General features: G+C 40.4%; 1 protein-coding gene across 4 annotated transcripts in view; it reads right to left on the bottom strand.

Annotated features, from left to right (window-relative positions):
* Tango5 (Transport and Golgi organization 5) overlaps window positions 1-23,506 on the bottom strand; it is a 74,152-nt gene that overhangs the window by 28,895 nt on the left and 21,751 nt on the right. For all 4 annotated transcript variants that reach the window (XM_081768668.1, XM_081768666.1, XM_081768664.1 and 1 more), the window contains exons 2-3: window positions 7,651-7,880; window positions 3,028-3,118 (exon numbers count right to left, since the gene is read on the bottom strand). In XM_081768668.1, the coding sequence (XP_081624794.1) occupies window positions 3,028-3,118; window positions 7,651-7,844 (285 nt within the window). In that variant the 5' untranslated portion in view covers window positions 7,845-7,880. The remainder of the gene's footprint in view (window positions 1-3,027; window positions 3,119-7,650; window positions 7,881-23,506) is intronic.

Genomic DNA, 23,506 nt, shown 5'->3' with positions numbered 1-23,506 from the left:
ATTGAGGCATATCTATTCACCAGCACAGATTATTGTGAAATAATCCCAGTCCACGAAGCCGAAAAGCCCATCAGGAACTGCCGCATTGTGTCAGGTGAGTTGACCCTAGCTCAGGCTCAGGGGAGAGTGGATGTGTACCGATAACTGCTGCAAAATCCCACGTGATGTGTGTTTTCTGTAGCGGATTGTCACATGTGACGAAAAGCTTAACTTCGAGTTCCTTCTTAACGACCCAATCATCAATCCCGACCTTTATTGAGAACAGATGGATGTATGTTGTATTACGACAGAAATATCTGGAATTGGTGAACTGAAAGTGCGCGCTGCTGCAATAGGATAACACAAAACTGCACTCGGCTCGGAAAACACAACTAAAAGTTTAGGAAAACACAACTAAAAGTTAGGATAAAAGCACTTCTCATTTTAGGATTAGGACCCTAATGATAATGAAGATGTGCACCTGAAAGAGCAAGGTGAGAATCATTTCTTTATTTAACAATCTTCAAGATAGGGGGGGGGGGGGAGGCGCGGTGGTTCAATGGTAGAGCGTTCACCTCCGGCGCTTGGGTGCCTGGTTCGATCCCAGCTCGCGCCGTGTGGACTTTGTGGTGGACAAACACCGTGTTCGTAGGTTCTCTCGGGGTTCTCCCGTTTCCTCCCACATTCTTCATTCCACCATTTCATTCATATCTCATCATAACCATCTCCTTTAGCCTAACCGGCATAACCTGGGACGTAAAACTAAAGATTTCATTTCATTTCAATCTTCAAGATGCGGCTTGCGTGGTCAATTTACAATGGTACTACTAATGATGTGCGCAGTGGAAGTGAGCGATTCTCTCTCTTCTCTTTCAATAATTTCCACCCCAAACTATACGAGTAAGTTCATAAGCTTCAATAAGACCCTTACTATTTATTAATCCATTTCAACTCAAAGTAACTGAGACGATTGGAATTTGTAAGTCACTCTATATTCGACCAAAATCGATTTTTTTAAATGAATGTTATCACAAAAAAAAAAAAAAAAAAAAAAAAGCAGTGGGAGGGGGGTAATCCATCCTACCTTAGGGGGCTAAATTCATAGCTCATTCTTGATATTTTAATCTCAAGCATTGGGAACTGTGGAAAAAGGTCAACGAAATACGTAATACTGTATCAAAATCTCATGAATTTTACGAAAATTACAGTGGAAACAAATTAAAAAGACGGAAGGGTAAATTCACTATTAACTTCATACAGCGAGGATGATTGGGGAGCTCTAAAGAAAACTGTACAACATATTATACTATAATCGAGCATTGTTTAACGGAAATTATTGAGGAATATATTTTTTGAATTGAATTGACTGATTTGGAATTTTGCGTCCCCTTCAATACCGAAGCTGTATGAGACGTGGACCTACAGTTTAACGTGCAATGCTTACCATAAGGGATTCCACTGGGTTTCATGCTAACGATATATCAACGAAAGAGGTTATTTTAAGTCTGGGAGAGGGAGGGAGGTAAATTACTCATTTTATTCTTAAGAGTTTTTAGCCCCCAAGTTACAGGAATTATCAGAATGCCATAAACAAACTAAACAGTGTGTTCTGTAATAATAGCATATTTTTTTACGTAGTTTATAATGTGAAATTGTCTTGCATGTGTATGTTCAAATTTACAATATGGGGTTATTCTTGATGAATTATAGAGGTCGTGGTGGCTCAGCGGTAGGGCGTTAATCTCTTGTGCGGGATTTGCTGTTCGATTTCAGCTCGTGTCAAGTGGCCTTGAGGTGGACAAACACCACGTACTCAGGTTCTCTCGTTTCCCCCCACTTTGTTGATTTCACCATTTCTTTCATTCTTATCATCATCGTCCCCCTTTATCCCACACGGCATGACTGTAGAACGTAAAGCTGAAATATTTTATGAATTACAACCCCCAAGCAATAAAATTATTTCTGCAAGTTGAAGAACGTTCACGTATGTAGCCAAGAGCCACTGGTTCTATTTCATTAGTTTGAGAATATCCATAGTTTTCTTGGAGTACTTCCACTTCTTTCCATCTTCTCATTTCATCAATTCTTCCCCCATTATTCATTGCGATTCCGTCCTCTTTCATCTAGAAGACGCTCAGTCGAAGATTTATATTTAATTTGAAAACGTCACTTGAACGGACGGAAAGAGGTTCTGCTATCAATCATGGTCGAGTGACTAGATAGTGTAGTGGGAATGTCTGGAGCATAGAGTCGCGAATTTGACTCCAGATCAAAAGAGTTGGTCTTCAATACAAATGCCGCTTTTGTAATTCTTCTCGACCTTCACATTTCATTCTATCAATTATTATAAGTGATTTGCATTTGAAGGGTAAGGGGAAAAAAGAAGGAATGTCACAAAATTACATTTTTGAGAAAACGGCATTTTAATATTGGAAATCACGTACAAAGAATAGGGTTATTAAATCTTTCGTCCCTTTTTACATGGATATTTCTACATCTACGCGTACATGGCATATACAATCAAATAGTACCAAGAGTCACCAACAGATAGGACAAAGTACCCAGTAAAGCACATGTATGGACATTCCTTGTTTTTTCCCCTTACCCTTCATTTATAATCTTCACTGGCCTAAGACATTACTGCAGATAATTAAATATTTTGCTAAAACACAACATCGAAGGTGATGACATATTATAACTCTATCGAAAATATTATATGGTAATGAAGTATATTTTTCTATTGATGGCACACGAAAGAACACCAAGGAACCACAAATACAGAAAGCACACATGCATGCTCTTGTTCACTGGGGTGCTCGTGACCTCAATCAACTATTGCGATCAAGTACTTTTAATCTATTATAATCTTTAAGAAAAGTGTTTCTTAGATGAAAAATTATCTTTAATTTGATCTCTCTCTCTCATACACACACACACACACATATATACTACATGCATACGTATATATATCTGAATCAGATTACAATTTTGCTATTTATATGATATTTAACATATTAAATAAACGAAATTAGATTTTTTCACACTTACAATTTCATGTGGTCCCTTTATTTTGGTTAAGAAATATAATGCTACACACGTTGCACTACAAAACACAAGTGTACGACGAAACTTCAACAAACTGAAAAAGAGATACATAAGAACATTTAGTAAAAGAAAGAAAGAAATAATAAAAAGAATTTAAAACAACAGTTACAATGTACAGTTATGTCCAAAATGATTTTCGCATATCTATAACTGTCTTGTTGTTGAAATATAATTTGATAATGATTTAGAAGGGTAATTTTAATACTGTTACTATGTGTATAATAGAGAAATGTATATTTGTGGTAAATTTCATAGGAAAAGAATTATAAATACGAAAATTAGAATAAGTAAACCAAGATGTTGCTAAATGGACAAGAAAGGTCTTTTACCGTCATACTGTTCTTATTTACATGAAATTTACCACATACGAGCACATGTCTTTGCCGATCATACACATACTAACATTATAAGAAATACCGGGCGAAATCGTTATCAACTTATATTCTTACAACATACTTATAGACATGCGACAATCGTTTTTTACATGACTGTACCTACTAAAGGGGGTTGAAAAATTTGCAGCCTAACTTGGTGCGAGAACGCACGAAAAACACACAACATCTACTCAAAACCTACATCGTACGTAAGGTGTCTATCTCAGTTTGTCCCCAGATTTATTTTTAGTTCTACCGTAATTTCAAAAGGCTTGAGGGGTTTACCCAGCCAGCATCTGTGGAAAGCTGGGAATAAAGGAAGTCGGAGCGTGGAGTATCCATTACCTCTATACGAGTCAAAAGTGAAGAAATGGGGTAGTCCCGACTAGAATCTTGGCTGTCATCTTCTCTTCGACCTCACACATTTATATAATAAAAAAAAATACAAAAATCCAGACATAGTTTTACATGGTAAAGATAAAAGTGACCCCGATTTGTTTGTGTCTTTGAAGAGAAAATGACACGTCAATTTTCCAGATTGTCCAATTTTTAACCAGTGTCTTTTCATCAATTATTGCTTCCTGATAGGATACACAACAACGTAATCATGCTAGACCGAATAAATGACTGTGAATTTTAATCATAGAGTTAGAATTGGAAAGTGAACGAAGTGCGCCTGATCTATTTCTGTGACTACCACTTGAGATGACTAAGAGCATTAATCAAATGATTCTCAACCGATAGATACCTCAGAAATATGAAGTCACAGCAAAATACATTCAGAAAGTTTAAGTACCGGTGAGACGCATCGACGGGTGGAGATATGTATGGCGCTTTTGGCCCAATTTTAATTGTACACCAAGTTAAGTTAAAAGGCTAATCAACTCTGGCATTCGTCTTGCATAAGCGAAAGAACACTGTAAATGCCGAACGTGTCAACTGACAGAAATCGTACAACACTAGAAAGTGAAAATATATAAAACTGGCCACAACTGAACTCAACAATTAAACAGGAGTTCCAGACCCCAGGGATACAGGGGTTTAAAAACTGGCCACAACTGAACTCAACAATCAAACAGGAGTTCCAGACCCCAGGGATACACGGGTTAACATATTCCACTGGAACATTGTGAACAGGCTCATCATCTCGAGATCAACTGTACATTAATTTGTATCACAAAGATTCAATGCAGCTATTAGGTTCAGGTAATTTTTAGACCATCGCAGTTACTCGGGAAAGGTTCTATCGGAGTGCGCAATGCTCACTAGGAAATTTGATGATGGTGGGGCACTATGGTTGTTTGGTTTGTTTACAGTAACTTTTCTTTTAGCATCGAAGCTATTCGAGATGTGGACCTACAGCTTAACATGGGACCCTAATCCAACCAGGAATCGAAAAACCCGGGTCTCATGGAGTGTTTCACACACCACAGTATGGAAGCATTGATGGTCGTTTCGTAACAGTATGGACTCACAGTGTACTATAAAATTTTAAGTAATGTTACAAACATTGAGGCGTTTCTAAGAGGACTCACGCTTCAACTGGCCGTCACAGAGTAGAGACCTCAATCCCACAGAAAAACTTCGGAGCACGTTGAAGAGGCGGGTACATTTCAGAAGTTGCAATCAACTTCTATTATTCACTTATCTGAGACTTCGCACGCGAAGAATGGTGAATATTTTATAAGATGCCCTCCACAACCCAGTTAATAGCATGACTCAGTAAGTGGTAACTATTATAGCAGTAAGAAATGTGCTACCAGGTTTTGGCAGAGTACTAAGTCTAGACAAATATTTTTGATGAGTGCTCAATTAGTGTATTTACTAAATAACTAGGAATTTCACTAAAAATTTAACTGATGTGTTACGCAAAACAATATTCCAACAAAGATAAAGTAAAAGCTGTCTTCATTATATTACGATTGAGGTTTCCTTCAACAAGTGCGTGTGTTGATAAATAAGAGTATGGCATATGGGTTCTGAAGAAATTACGAAACAAACGCAAGGCGCCCTAGTTTATACACCGACATAGAAATAAAATACAACACAGCATGTGACAAGAATTTCTGAATATTTCCTTGTTAAACATCCTAGTAAGCTTACAGAAGTCTATATACATTTTAGAAAGTTTAGCCCGAGTTTTAAATGAATAGTAACCATTAAGAATGATACTGATGTAATATCACGTACATAACCAAACGCAAAACAATATAATTTGGCTTCATGGTACTTAATCTGATTTTCAGTATCTTGAATTTCACGAAATATTCATTACACATTTTTGTACTGCGAGAATAAAGGTGAAACTCTACTAACTGAATACATTAATCTCAATAAGTCATTCCTTAAAGGACTTACAATTAACAAACTTACAAAAGCCACGTCCAGGCGCACCCTTTATTCTCAATAGTTTAAATGGAATAATGCATCGGACTGACATTCACACTCAGACATAATTACCCTTAGAAAATAAATTAATAACGCGACTACTAATTTCTGTACTTAATCAAACAGAGTTTGAAGAGTGGAGAACTGGTATGGAATTATGACATTTAAGTACACAAATAAGGTTCTAACAGGATCCAGGGCATCACGTATGAAATCTTTCAATTCTATGCAAGTTGGCAAAACTAGAAACCTAGTTCTAATTTATCGAGTTAAAAAACTGAAATATAAATGTTGACATATAATGAATGATTATATTCTTTTGAAACAAGAATATTTTTCTTCTCACATTCCTTACTCGACAACAGATTTTGTATATGTAAGTTAAAAACCTAAATCGCACTTTAGGTTACAATCAAAGACGATCTTCTGTGATGCATGCCACGTAAATAAAGTACTTTTTAAAAATCTCTCATACGAGGGTTATACTGAAAGTAACGACTGATAGTCTGTGAAGTCTGTAATATTGATGTTATATTTGAAATACATACTTAAAGAAAATACATTCACGCATGACTGCTATTTTCTTGTGCAGGGATGTACAGCTGCAAACTTCTATAGTTAGTTCACGTTATACATGGTGAGATAGCATTGGGTGTGTGCTATGTTAGAAGGTGAGTTAGTACGTTTAACGTAGCTGTAATTTTCATTAATGACAAACCATGTAAAGGAAGCCCAGTGACTGATGAAAACAAGCAGTGTGTTGATCGTATGGTTTACTCAGATCAACGATCATAGTTCGCGAAATTGTTGCAACCGGAATTGTGAGCATGATGCTGTGGAGAGAACTGAGGAAGACTTGCTTAGGAAAAGTATGTGCCTCATTAGCTAACTCCCGCTTTGAAAGACAGAAACGTGGATGTGTATATTCAGAATTGCTGTCCTCCTTTATTATATTTTCTTGAATATGGCTCAACAATGAACAATATTAAAAAACATAAATAAAAAGTCTGAAACACCATCACCAATTAAAGATCTGAATAAAATACTCATGTCACTACACTATATCATAATAATGATAGAGCTCACACATCTATATATTGCAGAAATAGTGTGGTCAGGGGTTTCCCATTCCACTACAGCAGTGCACGAAGGTTTAATATACATCGTCGTTCCAATGACAAAACCGCGAATGTGCTAAATTTGGGTAAACTTACGAATGTGGCATATCCGTCGTTTTGCCGTTGCATCAGGGGTAAAAGTCGCCGTCCCCCCACCTCCAAAAGCATGTACGGCGTCTCCTCAGTTTCTAAGAAATTACAGTGAGCAAAGATAGGCAGGGGCCGGTATGACGTCACGCCGCTACCTGCCGTCCCTCTACCTTTTCAGATCCCCTTTTACCCCTGCGTTGCATTACATTGTCTTGAAGATCATTAGCATTTTAGAAGTTCACTAGAACTCAGGATTGAGTGATCTTTTGCATACGAGAATCTTGGATTTGAATCTATCTGCCCAAAGTAATACGAAACTGCACTTTGTCATACGAAACTGCAACTGAAATTGTCAAAACTTGCACATTCGCGGTTTTGGCATTGGACAGATGACATGTGAATATTATTCTACATCTATGCTTCTGTTGATAAATCAACTATGAGTCGACAGGCGCTACTTTCCATACAACCCTCATATAAAATATTCCAACTACACACACAGTATGAAAAGAACATTGTATTACTTAAGAGTATGTCATAAATGTTTTACAATTAGAAAGAAAAGAGTAAAAGAGAAAAGAGTGTATTATACTAACTGTTGTCCATATTCAAAGATATTGAGAAACAATTCACGGACAAAATAGTTAAGTGTTGTTAGTGGTTTCCTCCACAACACAATGCTTTCACGTTCTGACTTTTCCCTTTCTCTATCAAGCGTCGCCATTTTCGCTGCCGCTGCCCCATTTGCTTGAGTTTCGTTCAGTTGTTTACTAATCCTTTTCACAACCATCTCGTTGGACTCTAATGAATGTTCTAGTCGCTGTAACTGAAAAGAACAACAGTAAAATACACATTAGTATCAAGTTCCGCCATGCTTTTAGGTACACATTACATTACACTAAAATTACATGTGCAGGAAACCAAACATTCTTCAGTCATTTAGTAAATAACATAAGGAAAGGGTATAATAAATTATGGATTCTTCAACTTTATATGCATCTGGTACAGAGTTAATATAGATAATGGAAAATACAACGGTACAACGGGGTATCACGAAGTTCATGAAATCACTTAGAGGAAGTTCACTCTCGAAAACTCTGACACTATAATGGTATTAGTTCTTCTCTATGTTGTCACCATGCTTAGCGACATATTTTTGCCAGTATTTCTTCTCTTTCCGTAAGCCCGTTTTGGAAAAGTGTGCAGTTTGGCTTTGAAACTACAGTTCAACTTCAGAAATGATGCCATCCCTACTGTCAAAATGGAGTCCTCTGAGGGGACACTTCATTTTTAGGAAAAGAAACAAGTCACTTAGTACTAGGGTCGGTGAGTATGTTGGATGGGGTAATAGTTCATATCATAACTCTACTTCCTTCATCATGGGTGTATGCGCGGAATGAGCTGGTGCATTATCTGTCAACAGCAGCACCTCTTTTGTGATCAATCCACGACATATCTTTTTCAGTTCCTCTCCTAACTTAGTCAGGAGATGAGAATAATAGATACCAATAATAGTATGCCTCTATGGCAGGTAATCTGTCATGATGACTTCTTCACAGTAACAGAAAACGGAAAGCATCACATTGGCGACAGACTTCTGTATTCGGGGCGTTTTAGGGATGGGGAGGAGGGGTGTTTTCATTGTCTGTTTATTTTCTTTGTTTCCTGGTCATAGAGATAAACCTAGCTTTGATCCATTGTTACTAATCTGCCGAAAAAGTCATGTTCATCCACGTCACAGCGTTGCAACTTTTCTCTTGCAACGTCCTTGCCTTTTCTCTTCTGGAAAGTTGTAAGCAGTTATGGCATCCACCGTGCTGACACTTTGTGAAGATATAACTGGCTGTGAATGATATTCCACGAGACCCGTAACTCATACCTATTGCACACGTAACATTCAATGGTTATCCTCCTGTCTTCTATTATAATCTCAACTTTTTCCGTCAATAAATGAAATGAAATCTTTAAGTTTAACGTCCCACGGTTATGCCGGTTAGGCTAAAGGAGACGGTGATAATGAGAGATGAGTGAAATGGTGGAATGAAGAACGTGGGAGGAAACGGGACAACCCCGAGAAAACCCACAAGCACGGTGTTTGTCCACCACAAAGTCCACACGGTGCGAGCTGAGATCGAACCAGGGACCCCAAGCACCGGAGGTGAACGCTCTACCACTGAGCCACCGCGCCCCCTTTCTCCGTCAAGTTGGCATCATAAGTGAAAGATGGTCTTCCAAATCTAGAGACGTCCACGGTGATCATGTGTCCAGTTTGGAATTGTAGTTTCCACTTGGATACCAACTCATAGAATGAGCTTTCATCTCCACAGATTTCTTATATGATGGATTTGCTTTGCTCATTTCCCTAAAGATAGAGGAACTTAATGACGCTCCATGCTTCAAGTTTGCCAATTATCACATCCTCAGTGATTTAACTGAGGAAAAAGAAAGAAAGAAAGAATTGTTCTAACGAGTTCAGAATTTGCATGGTTAACATACTATAAAATGCATGTCCGAAGGGGTTCGTAGTTCATCACCTTCTAGGTGATTGCACAAACTTTTCGATACTTCCCTCATCCGGACAATTAAATAACTGGTGTGCTGTAGTGGGATGAAGTTAGAGCACCTCAGAAAGTACAGTATTTGTGAAGAAAGAAGAAAAAATATTCTCCGTTTTACATCCCACGGAAATTTCCCTGTAGGTTAAAGGAGACGAATGATTAATGAAAGTGAGTGATTGTGAAAGAATTGTTAGAAATGGGAGCGCCTTAAGAAAACCCACAGACACGATGTTATCCGTTACAGACTTACATGGAACCAGAGTCCCTTCGCACCAGAGGTAAGCGCTCTACCACTGAGCCACCATTCCTCCACCAAAAAAAAAAAAAAAAAAAAAATCTAAGGATCTAAGGCAATATGTTATCTCTGTCACGGATAAATATCCTCTTCTCCAGGAGGGATAAACTTTTGCCAAGGAAAATGAAATGAAATCTTTAGTTTTACGTCCCACGGTTATGCCGGTTAGGCTAAAGGAGACGGTGATGATGAGAGATGAGTAAAATGGTGGAATGAAGAAAGTGGGAGGAAACGGGAGAACCCCGAGAAAACCCACGAGCACGGTAACTTTTGCCAAGGGAAATAATTAGCACCCTCTCTTTCAACTCGCACAATGAGCATGAGAAGAATCTAGTTCGAACTAGTTTTCCCCACTAGTGCATGCGTCTTTTGTGCACATGATCTTGGGTTCGAACCCCAGTGGGAGACCATTAAAATTTGAATGGATTACAGTGGTTCAGTTTCTTCCTTGAACTGTTGTACCACTTCTAAGTACCCTGCTTAGGTGCTGAAAAGGGGCGCTAAACTTCAACCAATGAACAACAGCTCGATATATAGATGAGTTTGAGTGCAATATCAAGCATAACTTAAAGCTCAGTTTCGTTTCTAGCCATTTTCATGTCAAATGTTAATTGGTCACAAGGAAATTTACTATTTTCCGATCTCCGAGAAGACGGAGATATAGTTATTGTTATGACAGGAACAAGTGACATACGATTATGGAAACAGACTAAAACAGCCGATTTTCTTTTTATTCACAGTGGATGTATCTGTCGGACTTTCTGATCGCTTTATGTTTCGTGAATACAGTATGAAGAAATAATAACGTGTAGAAGTACCTTATCGCTTCTTCGTGAGTATTGACCATTTAATTAAAAATGGTTTCAAGTTCCTGAAGAAGAAAAAAAGCGGGAAGTGGGACGGAGCAGATGACGTACATAAATAAATAGGGATTCTTAGATAATAGAAGTTTGAGATCGCCAGGTCTTTTAATAAGAAATACAAACATGAATAACCGAATAATCAAGAAAAATCTGTTCCGAAGAACCCAAAATCACCTCAGGTTCGCAACTATCTTTAAACTTTAGCCTACTGTCCTTGAAGCACAGAAGTTTATACGAAATACAAAAATGATAAAACTGACTATGTTGATCTAAGAAGAAAAATCCACTACAAGCTGCATCATTCAGAAACACGCGGCCCAAAGAATCCTCTTCTCTTTCAATACAGCTAAAACAAATGAAGTCTCCTACAAGTATCTGGGCTCATAATTATGCATCACCGTCAGATATATTTCATGACAGCATTTTGTGGAAAATGGGAAGAATGAACTTCGATATAGTAGAAATCATTGAAGAGGCCCGATGGGAGAAACTTGTGAAGCAGAGACCAGAGCATAATACTTAAGAGGTCAACAGATAGGCAGCTCTCATCGCTGCCCTAGTGACCAGTATGCATTCTTTGTTGCACGAAGTGCCTAGTTCGATTTCCGGTAAGAGAGATTCTACTTGAAATTGCTGGACTTTTATATCACATTGCTGCTGACAAACCACGTAAATATAAATCAAAAGAGAAGAAGCCGGGGTAATTATTCTCCTCAATAAGACAATGGGAACACACGTCAGAACTTCAAAGTATAATAAACTAATTATCATAGTAAAGACATGGACGGACCCATGAAATTATGCACGTTCACTTCAAGCTGAATAGTTGAAGAGTTACAGGAAGCGAACAAACAGAAACTATTACATAATATGTGATCATGTGATAAATACTGCAATATCGTAAACTTCCCATATATATATACATATATGGCCTATGGAACCCAGAGGTTCAATGCCGCATTCACAAAAGCTCTCCACTGACTTCTATCCTTAGCCAATTGAATCCAGTTTCTACTTTGTATCCCTATCACTGCGAGATCCACCTTAATATTGTCCTCCCATCTGCGCCTAGGTCTTCCTAATGGTCGTTTTCCGATTGGTCTTCCAGTCAAGAGTTTGAAAGCGTTTCTACTTTCTTCCATTCTAGCTACATGAACTGCCCACCCAAGCCTCATAGACTTGACGACCCTAACAATGTTGGGTAGACCGTATAAATTATGTAGTTCTCCGTTATAAAGTTTCCGCCATTCCCCATTCCCCATTCCCGTTCCTCTTGGGTCCGAATATTCGTCTCAGGATCTTGTTCTCAAATACTTTCAGTCTATGTTCTTCCCTCAGAGTAAGCGACCAGAGGCATGATTATCGTTTTGTATATTTTAAGTTTCAAATTTCTCGACAGAATTCGCGACGACAAGACATTTTCAACCGAACAGTAACACGAATTCCCTGATTTTAGTCGACATTTAATTCTCCGTCAATATGATTTTCCTCTGTTAATATTTATCCTAGATATTTGAAGCTATCCACTTTATCAAAAGTATTATTTAATATTTTAACGCATCCATAATTTGTTGTATTCCGGTCCCGACGCGCTTCCATGTATTTAGTTTTCTCTGCATTTACTTCTAAACCCATGTCCCTGCAAGCGTTTAATACGATCTCTGCATTTTTTTCTATTGTTCTCTTATCATCCCCTATTAAATTTACATCATCAGCATATGCCTGGTGAATATCCAATTGTGAATATCGTTCAATTGTAGGCCCTGGTTGCTATCTTTGATTTTCCTTATAACGTATTCCAGAACGAAGTTAAATAATAATGGCGACAACGCATTACCTTGTTTCAGGCCATTTTCGACGTGAAAGCTCGTGGACAAAAATTTTCCTACCCGGACTTTACTTTGGGATTCATTTAAACATATCTTAATTAATCTAATTAGCTTTCTCGGTATTCCAAGTTCTGTAAGAACGATGTATAATGTTTCTCTCCTAACCGAGTCGTACGCCTGTCTAAAATCAATAAATAGTTGATGTGCCGGTGTATCCGGTGTTGATGTACCGGTGTGTATATATACAAAGGTGTATCCAAAAGTTCCAGGACTGCATCTGTAAAATGAAAGTTTCTAAACTTTGAAGTTAAATTCCTCCATCACCTTCTACGTACTCCCCTTTTGCATTAATACAGCGGTCCCAGCGTTTCCGCCAGTCCATTTTTGGAATAGTGTCAAGTACCCGCTGCGATTCTTCTTGACTTTCTAGAATGGTGTCGAATCTTCTCCCCTTCATCCGAAGCTTCAGCTTGGTGAAAAGAAAAGTCACAGGGGGCCAGGTCAGGTGAGTATGGGGGATTGGGAACCACTGTCATGTTGTTCTCAACCAAAAACTGCGCCACTTTAAAGGACCGGTGTGCAGGTGCATTGTCGTGGTAGAGAATGAGGTTACCGTTATGCCATTTCTGTGTTCTTTTGCGACGCACATTTTTCGCAACCTTCTTACAAGTTAGGACATCACAGTAGAAGTCTGCATTGACCGTGCTTCCATGTGGATAAATTCCCGGTGTACGATCCCCTCTTGGTCAAAGAAACAAATGAGCATCGTCTTCAATTTGCTTCTTTCCATGCGTACTTTTTTGATTTTTGGAGACCTAGCACTCTTCCATTGAGAAGACTGCAGATTAGTTTCTGGGGCGTAAGCATAAACGATGCTCTCATCGCCTGTAATGACGTTGACAAGGAGCGTGGGATCGTTTTTCACAACTTCCTTCAGCTGCTCACAGATCTGTACTCGACAGTCTTTTTGATCTTGTGTCAACACTCGGCACGAACTTCGCTGCAATGCGATGCATGTTCGACTGTTCAGTGAGAATTCGCTGACAAGTTCCATACCATCGCGTATGGTACGTCGACGATCTTTGTTCACAGCCGTCCTCACTTCTTCCATTTTTGAGGGGGTGTTTGCCGTGCACGGTCTACCCAATCGATCATCATCAGCAGTCAATGTTCTCCGCTGATTCTGCCTTTCTTGAAACGTCCAAACCACTCAAATGTTCGGTTACGGCTCATGCACGAATCACCAAAAGCGAGTTTCAACATTTCGTAAGTTTCACTTCCTGTTTTACTCAATGCCACACAGAATTTGATGCACATCCTTTGTTCTTCAACTTCCCTCATACCACCGAGATAAGAAAAATCGCAGACGGCTAATGCAACATACACACGAAAACACGTGCAACATTCAAACGCTTCCACTTCAAACCACGCTACTCGGCACACTGGCTCACAAGACACCACCGCAACACATTCTAGCGGGAAACTCGTGAACTGCAAGTAGTTTGCATGTTATGAGCACTGTCCTGGAATTTATGGATACGCCTACGTATATATATATAATAACTGGCTGGTAGAGAAAATAGTACATAAATAAAAATATTTTACATCGTTAACATCTTATAGGTCAAGCATGGAGGGATGAGAATAAATAATCTTGAGATAATTCTTTTGGATGAACAGTGCAGCACATATCTGCGTCAATGATGATAGAGGAAATCTACGCTGGACTCGCTGCTCTTAAACTCATCGTAGCTGTTCAATAATGTTTAAGTTGAAGGATTGTGCACGCCAGGGGAGGTGTTGAAGTTCATTCTCGCGTCTGAACAGGTTTGGCTGTCCGTATTGGAAGACTTTTTTTTTTTTGGATAGGGGGGGGGGGGAGAAGGAGAGTGGAAGCTAGAAAACATCTCTATCATATGATGCATGCAATCACTTAAAATGTCCACGTAATAACTGGCACTAATTTGACCTTCGAGACGAAACATGGAACCAAATTAATATCATGTACAAGGTAACCAATAAAGTTCTTGCCGTTTTTGACATCCCATTAAACACGCGCTCACAGAGAGGAAAAGAAACAACGCAGGACCTGCCAAGAGATCAGGATTTAATCTGACTATCGATATTTAGTAATACAGGCAAGTTGCACACAACACAGCAGTAATAGTTCGTCCAGTGTCGAAGAGAAATGGAGATATCGAAGCAACCTGTTAGCGTGTGTTCACTGTATGACTATAAAGCAGGTCTGTCAGCTGCTGCATATGCCTGTCAAATTGGTACATATACCAGGCACTGGTTCCAGAAATTTCGTTCGGGAGATGTGAGCCTTTTGGCCAAACCTCGCAGTGGACGACCACATGTGTTAGATGACAAGGCCCTGAAAGTAGCCATTGAGGAAGACAGTAGGCTAACGTGTGATGAACTTGCAGAAAGGTTCCATGTTTCCGCTGAAACGTAATAGGGAAGTGGGTACCCCACACATTGTCGGCAGCCAACAAGGAACGAGCAACAGCCTGTTTGTGCTTGCTCACTCGGAACGTGAACATACCCATCTTTGATCGCTTGCTCACTAATGATGAAAAGTGGATCCTGCATGGCTCTCTCAAGTATACCACACATTGGTTGTCTCCATGTGACTCTGTTCTTCAAACCTCAAGACCCTTTCTACGCTTACGAAAGTTTATGCTCTCTGTATGGTGGAACTGTCGGCAAGTGGTGCAGCATTACGAGCTCCTTTCACCTGGTCAGACCATCACTGCCGATCTCTACTCAGAAGTTGCAAAGTGTGCACCGTGTATTGTGGCAGAATGAGCCGGCATTGGCGAATCGCAAGGGTGTAGCGTTTCTGCAAGATAAAGCCAAGCCACGTGTGGCAAAGAGGACCCGGCAGTCATGGTACCGAATCAAACAGATTTGGAAGTGTTTCTGGTGAATTGCTGACTACGCTGTTTATACGCGGATCTACCACACATTGACACTGTCTACTGAAGGATTGTGACGAACAAGATGCCAACCAAATATATTCGATGGGCGACTGCCAACCGACCGACCGTGCAGGTCTGGGAAGCATCGAGATCTACCGCTTCCCGAAAAAGGCTTGCACCTTCCGTAATACATGTGGCTGGGCATTGTATTTCTGAAATAAATAATCAAAATTATCTGAACGAACCTCGGCCTCTACAACTTCCCTGCTGTAGCGATCATAGTGAGGTTGCCTTCAATACGTAAAATGACGTTCCACACGTGACATCTGTCGTTCGACAATACACGCTGGCATATTATATTCATCATGATAGTGACTAATGCATATGCGATCATCACTGAAGGACAGGTTAAAACAAGTCATCTTAAAATACATTCTACCATTCAGGAAGCCTAATTAGTTTGCGTTGTGGGTCAGTAAAGGCCGATGCAAACACCTGTGCTGCTAGTCCAACATTTAGCAGACGCTATCGAACCATCTACGCAGGCTAGTCTATATCTGTGTCAGTGCTCCAGCATCTAGCTTATATTATGGACGACGCTGTATAGTCTACCACAACCTTGCGGATAAAATTCCTTTCATCTGGTAATGTGGTTACGTTGTATGGCCATTCTATTGCTCGGTAGTTGCGTACGATTTTTTTTCTGTCCATTGCTTCTACATACGCATCACTGTCGTGGAGACATGCCCTGTTGTATGAAACCATTTCCCAGCACGAGAAGCTGTCTTCTTGTTCTTGCCTTCGTTCGAATGGAGTCGTTTGTCTGTATTGCGTCTTTTGACCTTAACGAGGCATAACGACGCTTGCTGATACGTCTCTTGATGTTCGCTTGTTCAACTTCCTCCATTAAGTGCTGAGTCAGCTCATTCCTGGCAATATAAATCCTGTGAGTTTGGCAGCATTTTAGTCATTAGTTTTTGGTGCTGGAATACACGAGCACGGAAGGATTATCATTTTTTAAAAAATCTAGATAAACGGGCCATTATTCACTTTAATAAAAAACGCAGAAGAAATCGTATTGGTACCAAAACAATAAGACTTGCAAAAAAAAAAAAAAGTAATTTATAATATTAAAAAAAAAAAGACGGAGTGGGGAAGTAGTTAAGTTGACAAAGAACAGGAAGAGAATTAGGTTTCCAGTCCCACTAATCCAAAGATCAAATTTGTCTGTTATACTCTTGCGGTTTTATGTCTACTAGTAAGAATAAATAATTTCAGTAATTAGATTAAATGAGGGTTACTTTTAAAGTAAGATACATTTCAAATTTCACGTGCCCTTGAGAATGCATACGCAGGCTCCTGGCATTTCTACTCTTACATTCACGGCGTCAGTCCGTACATTTCGTAGTTGAGGTTAACAGGTTTATGAAAATCAAGTGACCCGTCGACTGTGAAATACGGTCACAGTCATGCTGTTCTAACAGCAAGAATCGTAACAACTGCGAATAATCACCGCCAGATATGTAAAGTGCATGGTGATAATGCAATGTGTAACGGTAACGTGCAAAAATAGTCAAATATTCAAGGCAGATTTGATCAAATCTCTTGGCTACAAGGAATTTGATCATTCGCCATACAGCCCAGACCTTGCGCCTATTGACTACAATCATGGGCGGAGCTATGGAAGGTCATTGCCCCCCCTCAACTTTTTGACAAAAATGAGTTATTCATGTTAACTCCACACTCGTATAGGAAGTATTCCCCAGGTTCGAGACCAACCAAAAGGTCTGCCTCCCTTCCAGCAGACAATTCCTAACTCCGCCCATGAGTATCTTCTGGCATCTGAACCTTCTTGGGCAGCACGTGTATGGACACTGATGAAGAAGTGAAAACATAAGTGAATAACTGGCTATCATTACAGGTGGGGGAGTTCTATGAGATGAGCATACAAACACTCGTTCGTTATATTTAAAACCGACAAAAAAGAAACAAAAAATAAATAAATAAATAAATAAAAATTAAACAAATAAGAATAAAATTCGTAGGAAAATAGAGAATTGTGTACGTAAATTCAGAAAATAAATATTTTCTTGAAGGATGTTTACTTGTTTCATTTGTATTGCAAAGACTAATCCTTACTTAAAAAAATAATCCTCATTAATACTCACTGAACTATTTCGAGTATACTTAACTGACTAATTTCTTTAGCAACATTGATTTGTAATAATGCAACTAAGTATGCAAAGTATCAAAATAACGTCGGTGAAATCTGTAAATGCTTTTACATTCTAATTAAGAGAATTCTCATTTTATTTTATTTTTTCTTAAATGAATACACATCTTACGGAAACAAACTGTACTAACTACAATCTAAAAAAATAAAGCCTATTTCCAACATACGTTATACATACGGATAAAAACCACCACTTTCAAACAGGAACACGAAATCACTAGACAACATACACATGGCAAAACGGCAGAATAAACTTTAAGCAATTGTGTGTGTCAGTGCATCCTCTATATATAGCTCAAACCTGAATCACAAGTCGCGATTTCTACATTACTACTATGTAAAGTATGATTTAGGAAAAAAAAAAAAAAAAAAATCGTTGAGTTTGCTTGCTTTATTTGCTATACTAGTGTGCCAAAACAACTTCGGCAACATTTTTTATTTTGGCACTTCTTACAGGAAGCCTGCCAAATGCTCAATTAAAAAATATAACTCTGAACCAAAACAAAGCAAATAAATTTATACATAACTATTAAAAATAATGTTCATAATTACTTTCATGTACGGCAACTATAATTACGTTAGCAAAACACTTAAATCCCAGCAGGAGGCACACTGAGTTAGTGGTACAGTGTTAAGCTCTAATACACAGTATCTCTGGTTCGATCTTGTTGCAATATAGAAATCAAGGGTAAGCGCTAGAAGTACAACTTTAATCCAAATTGTGGAAGATTTTATTGCCGAACAGTGGAAATATCGTTTTGCTTGCTATCCCAAGATCTGCCTGTCACACGTTCGAATCCCGCTCACGGAATGAGTTTTATATAGGATAAGAATATATTACCTAATTTGAAGAGGTCATAGTAGGCACGAGCTCCAGGTATGTAGCTCGCAGCCCTAACAACTGTGCGTGTTGTGTGTGCTTCACGAAAACAACTTGTATTTGTACCACATACAACACATGCGAAATCTTTTGTCATAGGAGCAGGCAATCTATGATGAACAATCTGTATCATCTTTGCTTCTTACGTTTGGTCGCGACAGCACTACAATTGTCTTAACATAACATCCCGTATGAATAGGAAAATCCAATGCTGCCATCACCAACAATTTCGTGTTAATGTATGGGCCGGTATATTAAGCAACACTTTACTTGGACCATGGGTGATACCACAACTCCTGACAGATCGAGTTACCTACAGTTTCTGCAGGAGACGCTGCAGGACGTACGACGACTTACGTGCATAATGCACTATAGTGCTCCCCCACTTTATCAGGCCTGTTAACCGGTATTTGAAGCGAACTACCCTGGTAGATGGATAGGTCAGAGTAGTTCTCTTCAATGACCTCCACGACCACTGATACTGATTTAAATTTGTTTATTATGTGTGGGTTTATCTGAAGAGATTCGTCTACGACGAACTTGTATACGGTCAGAAGTATCTACACCAACACGTGTTTAACTATTCGGGCACACACTGCAATCTTCGAACGTGCTGTGACGTCGTGTGGCAGGCACTTCGAACACTTGCGGTGATAACTGCAGAACAGTATGATTCATCTCATTCTCATTACTCAGTGTACCACCCAGTTGTTCTGTTGTCTTTACGAGCCACTCTCAAGTTTACAGTTGTGCAGTTGTGTGTGTGTGCAGATGTTATAGCCACGTCACATGCTTTCCTCTCCTCATGTCACTGGACACCATATTTCTTATGTGCTATTACATCCAAAGCTGCAGCTACGTTTTGTATGTGTGGCTGGCAACCTAGCCTCACGTCTCTCGTGACATACCAGTGCTATATTTCTCCTATAGCGTGTAACATGGGTGGTAACAGCTTATGTTTTGATAATATGTCCAATCCCTCTTTCTGCTTCCATATAATTCTGCGCTGCCTCCGGGAATCCCTCTTTGTTCTAATACTTTGCATACATGCGCTCGCTTTGTACGAGGAGTGATCAAAAAGTCAGTGTACAAAATCTGCAGTGAACGTGTATATATTATTCTATACAACCAATACAGCCAACAGATAGTACTTACATTAGGTTATTTTTCGACAGAATCTTCATATCGGTTGAGACACTTGTCGCATCATGGAATGAGTTTGAAGATTACCTCCTGGTAAAAGTCCTGTCCTTGCGTATTCAGCTACGCTATCACGAAGTGTTTCACCTCCTCGTCTGAAGCGAAGCGACGACCTCCTAGGTGCTCCTTCAAGTGCGAGAACAGGTGAAAGTCGCTTGGAGCGAGGTTCGGGCTGTAGGGAGGATGGACGATGGTGTCCCAGCGAAACTACTTTTAACAGTGTGGTGACTTTCTAGGTTGTAGAAGACGTGCGTTGTCGTGAAGGAAGACGACGCCTCCGGTGAGAAGTTCTGGCCGTTTTCTCTTTATTACTTCGCGCAATCGTATCAAGGTGTCTCACAGTGCGCCCTCTTTCCAAAATTTCACGAGTATGACACTGGCGCTTCCGAAAACACTGTGGTCATCACCTTCCCGAGAGTTGGCGTCACCTTATACTTTTTTGTCTTTGGAGAGGAGGAGTGTTCCCACTCCTCTGATGACTGCTTACTGCTGAGGGTGTAATGGTGGAGCCACGTTTCATCACCCGTGACAATGCGGTGAACAAAACAGTTCTCTTCCGTGAAGAACCGTTCCAAAAGTTGCAAACTTGTCTCCATGCGCCGCTTCTCCTTGTGTTGGTTGGACAGATTGTGTGGAACCCATCGGGAACAAACCTTCGGTACTGTAGAATATCGTGCACAATGTGACGAATGCTTCTCAACGACATTCTCAATTCTGCCATCAGATGTCGTAAAGTGAACTTCCTGTTGTCCTAAATCAGCTCCTCCAAGTGAGCTATGTTCAAATCTGCCGTGCTGAGTCGGCCACTGCGCTTCTCATTGGTGACGTTTTCTCTACTACTCGCAAACTCTCGACATCATTCTGCGACATGCCGACAAGACATTACAATTTCTCCGTAAACCTCCACCAGCTGCCGGTGAATTTCAGCCGCGGTCATGTTTCGCCCTCAAAAATCGAACAACTGAGCAGACTTCTTTGCGAGTCCAGTTTTCGAAACGAGTCGTCATTTGTGTTTACCAACAACTAGCGCCGTAAGTGGCGGGTGGCTGAAACTCTGCACAGTTGCCAAGTCCAGAAATACCGGCTTTGTAACAGTTTCTGATTGCCATATACATATATATGTATATATATATGAATAGATAGATAGATACCTTAGGATGGTCCTTGTTTTTCGAATTCCGATTTTTGTTTTGAGTCTCACGCACAGAAACGGTTTCCTATCAGATCAAAGTAACCCAGAAGAAAAATCAGTGCAACCGAATATTACAAAATTAATACCTCAAACGACCTAAAGTTTATATGCATTTATATATAAAATGTGAGGCAAAGGTAGCTTGTAAGTTCGGGACTACTAGAGGCTAACAGAACCGCATCTATTACTACATAGTACGATAATGGTGGCCATCTTGGATTCAGGTCCACTTTTTTTTTTTTTTTAAATAACAAGGGAGTCACGTGGTGTGCTAGTTTATTTTACCACACATACACATCTAACAGTATTTCCAATTTATCTCTTAATCATTTAACAGTTACAACTTTTGATTTTCTTCCAAAGTTATAAGGCATCTTTGCCTCATATTGTATATTGTAATTGCACTGAAAACGTGAGCGTCCTTGGTGCAAGATTTAATACTATATATATCATTCAATTGGCTAATTTTTCTCATAGGTTACTTTGGTTTGAAATTGAGTTTTTTTTTTCTTTCTTCACTCCTAATACAGGGTTTGTCCGGTAAGTAATGGGATTGATTTCTTTTCGGCCAATGAGAAAGGTTGATGGCGGTCTCGATGGATAGAACGGTATTTAACGTAAGTGAAGAGAATCGTGGCAATTGCATCCGTGCTGTTAGAGTATGTAGATCTCGCTCAAAGTGAAAGTTTGTTTAGTGCTTGTGTCAAGAAGAAAAAAACAACGAACCATCCATCGACAGCGCTATGTCATTAAATTTTGAGTTAAATTGAACATATTCACAGACAAACAGTGAACGGTAAACTTCATGCAGAAGTGCTCGAAAGTTTCAGGTGTAGAATCCGCCGCGTCCGAAGGGAAATCGTCGATGTCTGGATCCTCCATCACGACAATGCGCCCAGTATCACGTCGCTAACTGTGATTAGTACTGGCCAAACACAACAATGCAACGCAGCCCAACCAACTGCAGTCCAAGTCTGGCTCCCGCGGACTTATTTTTTATTCCCTTACATCAACGAAAACCTGAAAGGACATTGTTTCGGAACAACTGAAACGATTCATGAGGCTTCGACGAGATGTCTGAACAGCCTTCGGTTGCCAACTTCTACGGAGCGTTCAAATCTGGAAAAAAGCGCTGGCGGCGGTGTATTGATGCAGGAGAATCATATTTTAAAACGTATTAACTCACCGTACAAATACTTTTCAATGTATTCCGTATTGTGACTATCCCGATATTTAAAGGGGGAGGGACCCCCGTGTTTTGTCCGCTCTCGCATCCTTTTCCGGGAGCGGTTGCTGTACGGGGGAGATAGGGTGACTCTGTAGGCCGGGCTCGCTGACGGTACTTTACTTCCATATGACAGCGTGCGCTTTGCAGAGTCAACAACCTACCGGCGGAGATGAGCCCTAGGGTATCCTCCGAAATGGGCGACTACTCGTGCTATTGGATCTGGGAGAGTACGTGTGACCCCATCACGTCCTCAGTGGAGTAGGTAGCTTCGGCTGCTGTACCTACCGGCGGGGGTGAGCCTTCGGGTATCCCCCGAAATGCGCAATTAGGCCGTGCCCTTGGGTCCGGGAGATAAGGCTGCGTGGTACCCCAACACGCTAAAAAAAGTGGGCAGCTGGTGTGTCCAAGAGTGTGGGCGGATCCAGCGCCCTACCGGGAGGATGATGTAGGTACTGCCCTCAAAGAGAGTGTAATGCGTTCTCTTGGGTCCGGGATGGGATACCTAGTATCCTAACGCATATTCGTACCTCAGGAGCGCTGAGGAAGTGGGTCACTCCTTCGTCCCAGTAGCGTGAGCTGGGGACAAGAGCCACGACCCTACGAGGGGAGCCGCCGCTCCCAAATGGCCATTGTCTTTAAAGGTAGACAGTCTATATCAGCCATTAGGTCTGGTAATGTACGGTTGACCTCTCATGTACGAAGAGGTAGTTCCGTAGTTTGAACGACCCTACCGAAGGAAGGGTGTGGGTGTCCCTTCTAATGGTGGCTTACACGTACCATTGGGATTCGGAAAGTAGCTTGCTACAACGTGTACGTGGTACCTAAACACGTTAAAGATAGGTAGCCTTGTATTGTTTGGGTGGGCCTACCAGGGGAGACACGGCTCCCAAATGACAACGTCTGCCTTTGAGCAAACGGTATACATCAGTCATTGGCTCTGGTAATGTACGGTGTACCTCTACAGTAATTAGAGGAAGTCCAGTATTGCTTGGACGACCCTACCGGAGGGGGGGTGCCGGATTCCTGCCTACGGGGGGACCAAACGGAGGTGGGGGAAAGGCCAATCCCAGGAATCTGGGTAACGGTTCTGATCCTGCTAAAGGGAGGAAACTCTGTGGGTACGGGCTGGCAAGAACTCAAATGGTGACTTAACACGTACCATTGGGTCCGAGATGAGATATGGGAGTATCTCGACGTGTGCGTGGTACCTCTACACAAGGCGATTGCCAGTTGAAAGATAGAGGTAGGAA

This window comes from Thermobia domestica, chromosome 8 (genome assembly GCF_964235325.1).
Source record: "Thermobia domestica chromosome 8, izTheDome1.hap1.1, whole genome shotgun sequence".
Taxonomy (NCBI): domain Eukaryota; kingdom Metazoa; phylum Arthropoda; class Insecta; order Zygentoma; family Lepismatidae; genus Thermobia; species Thermobia domestica.
The sequence above is the reverse complement of the archived record's forward strand: the minus strand, read 5'-3'. Positions and strand labels throughout refer to the sequence as shown.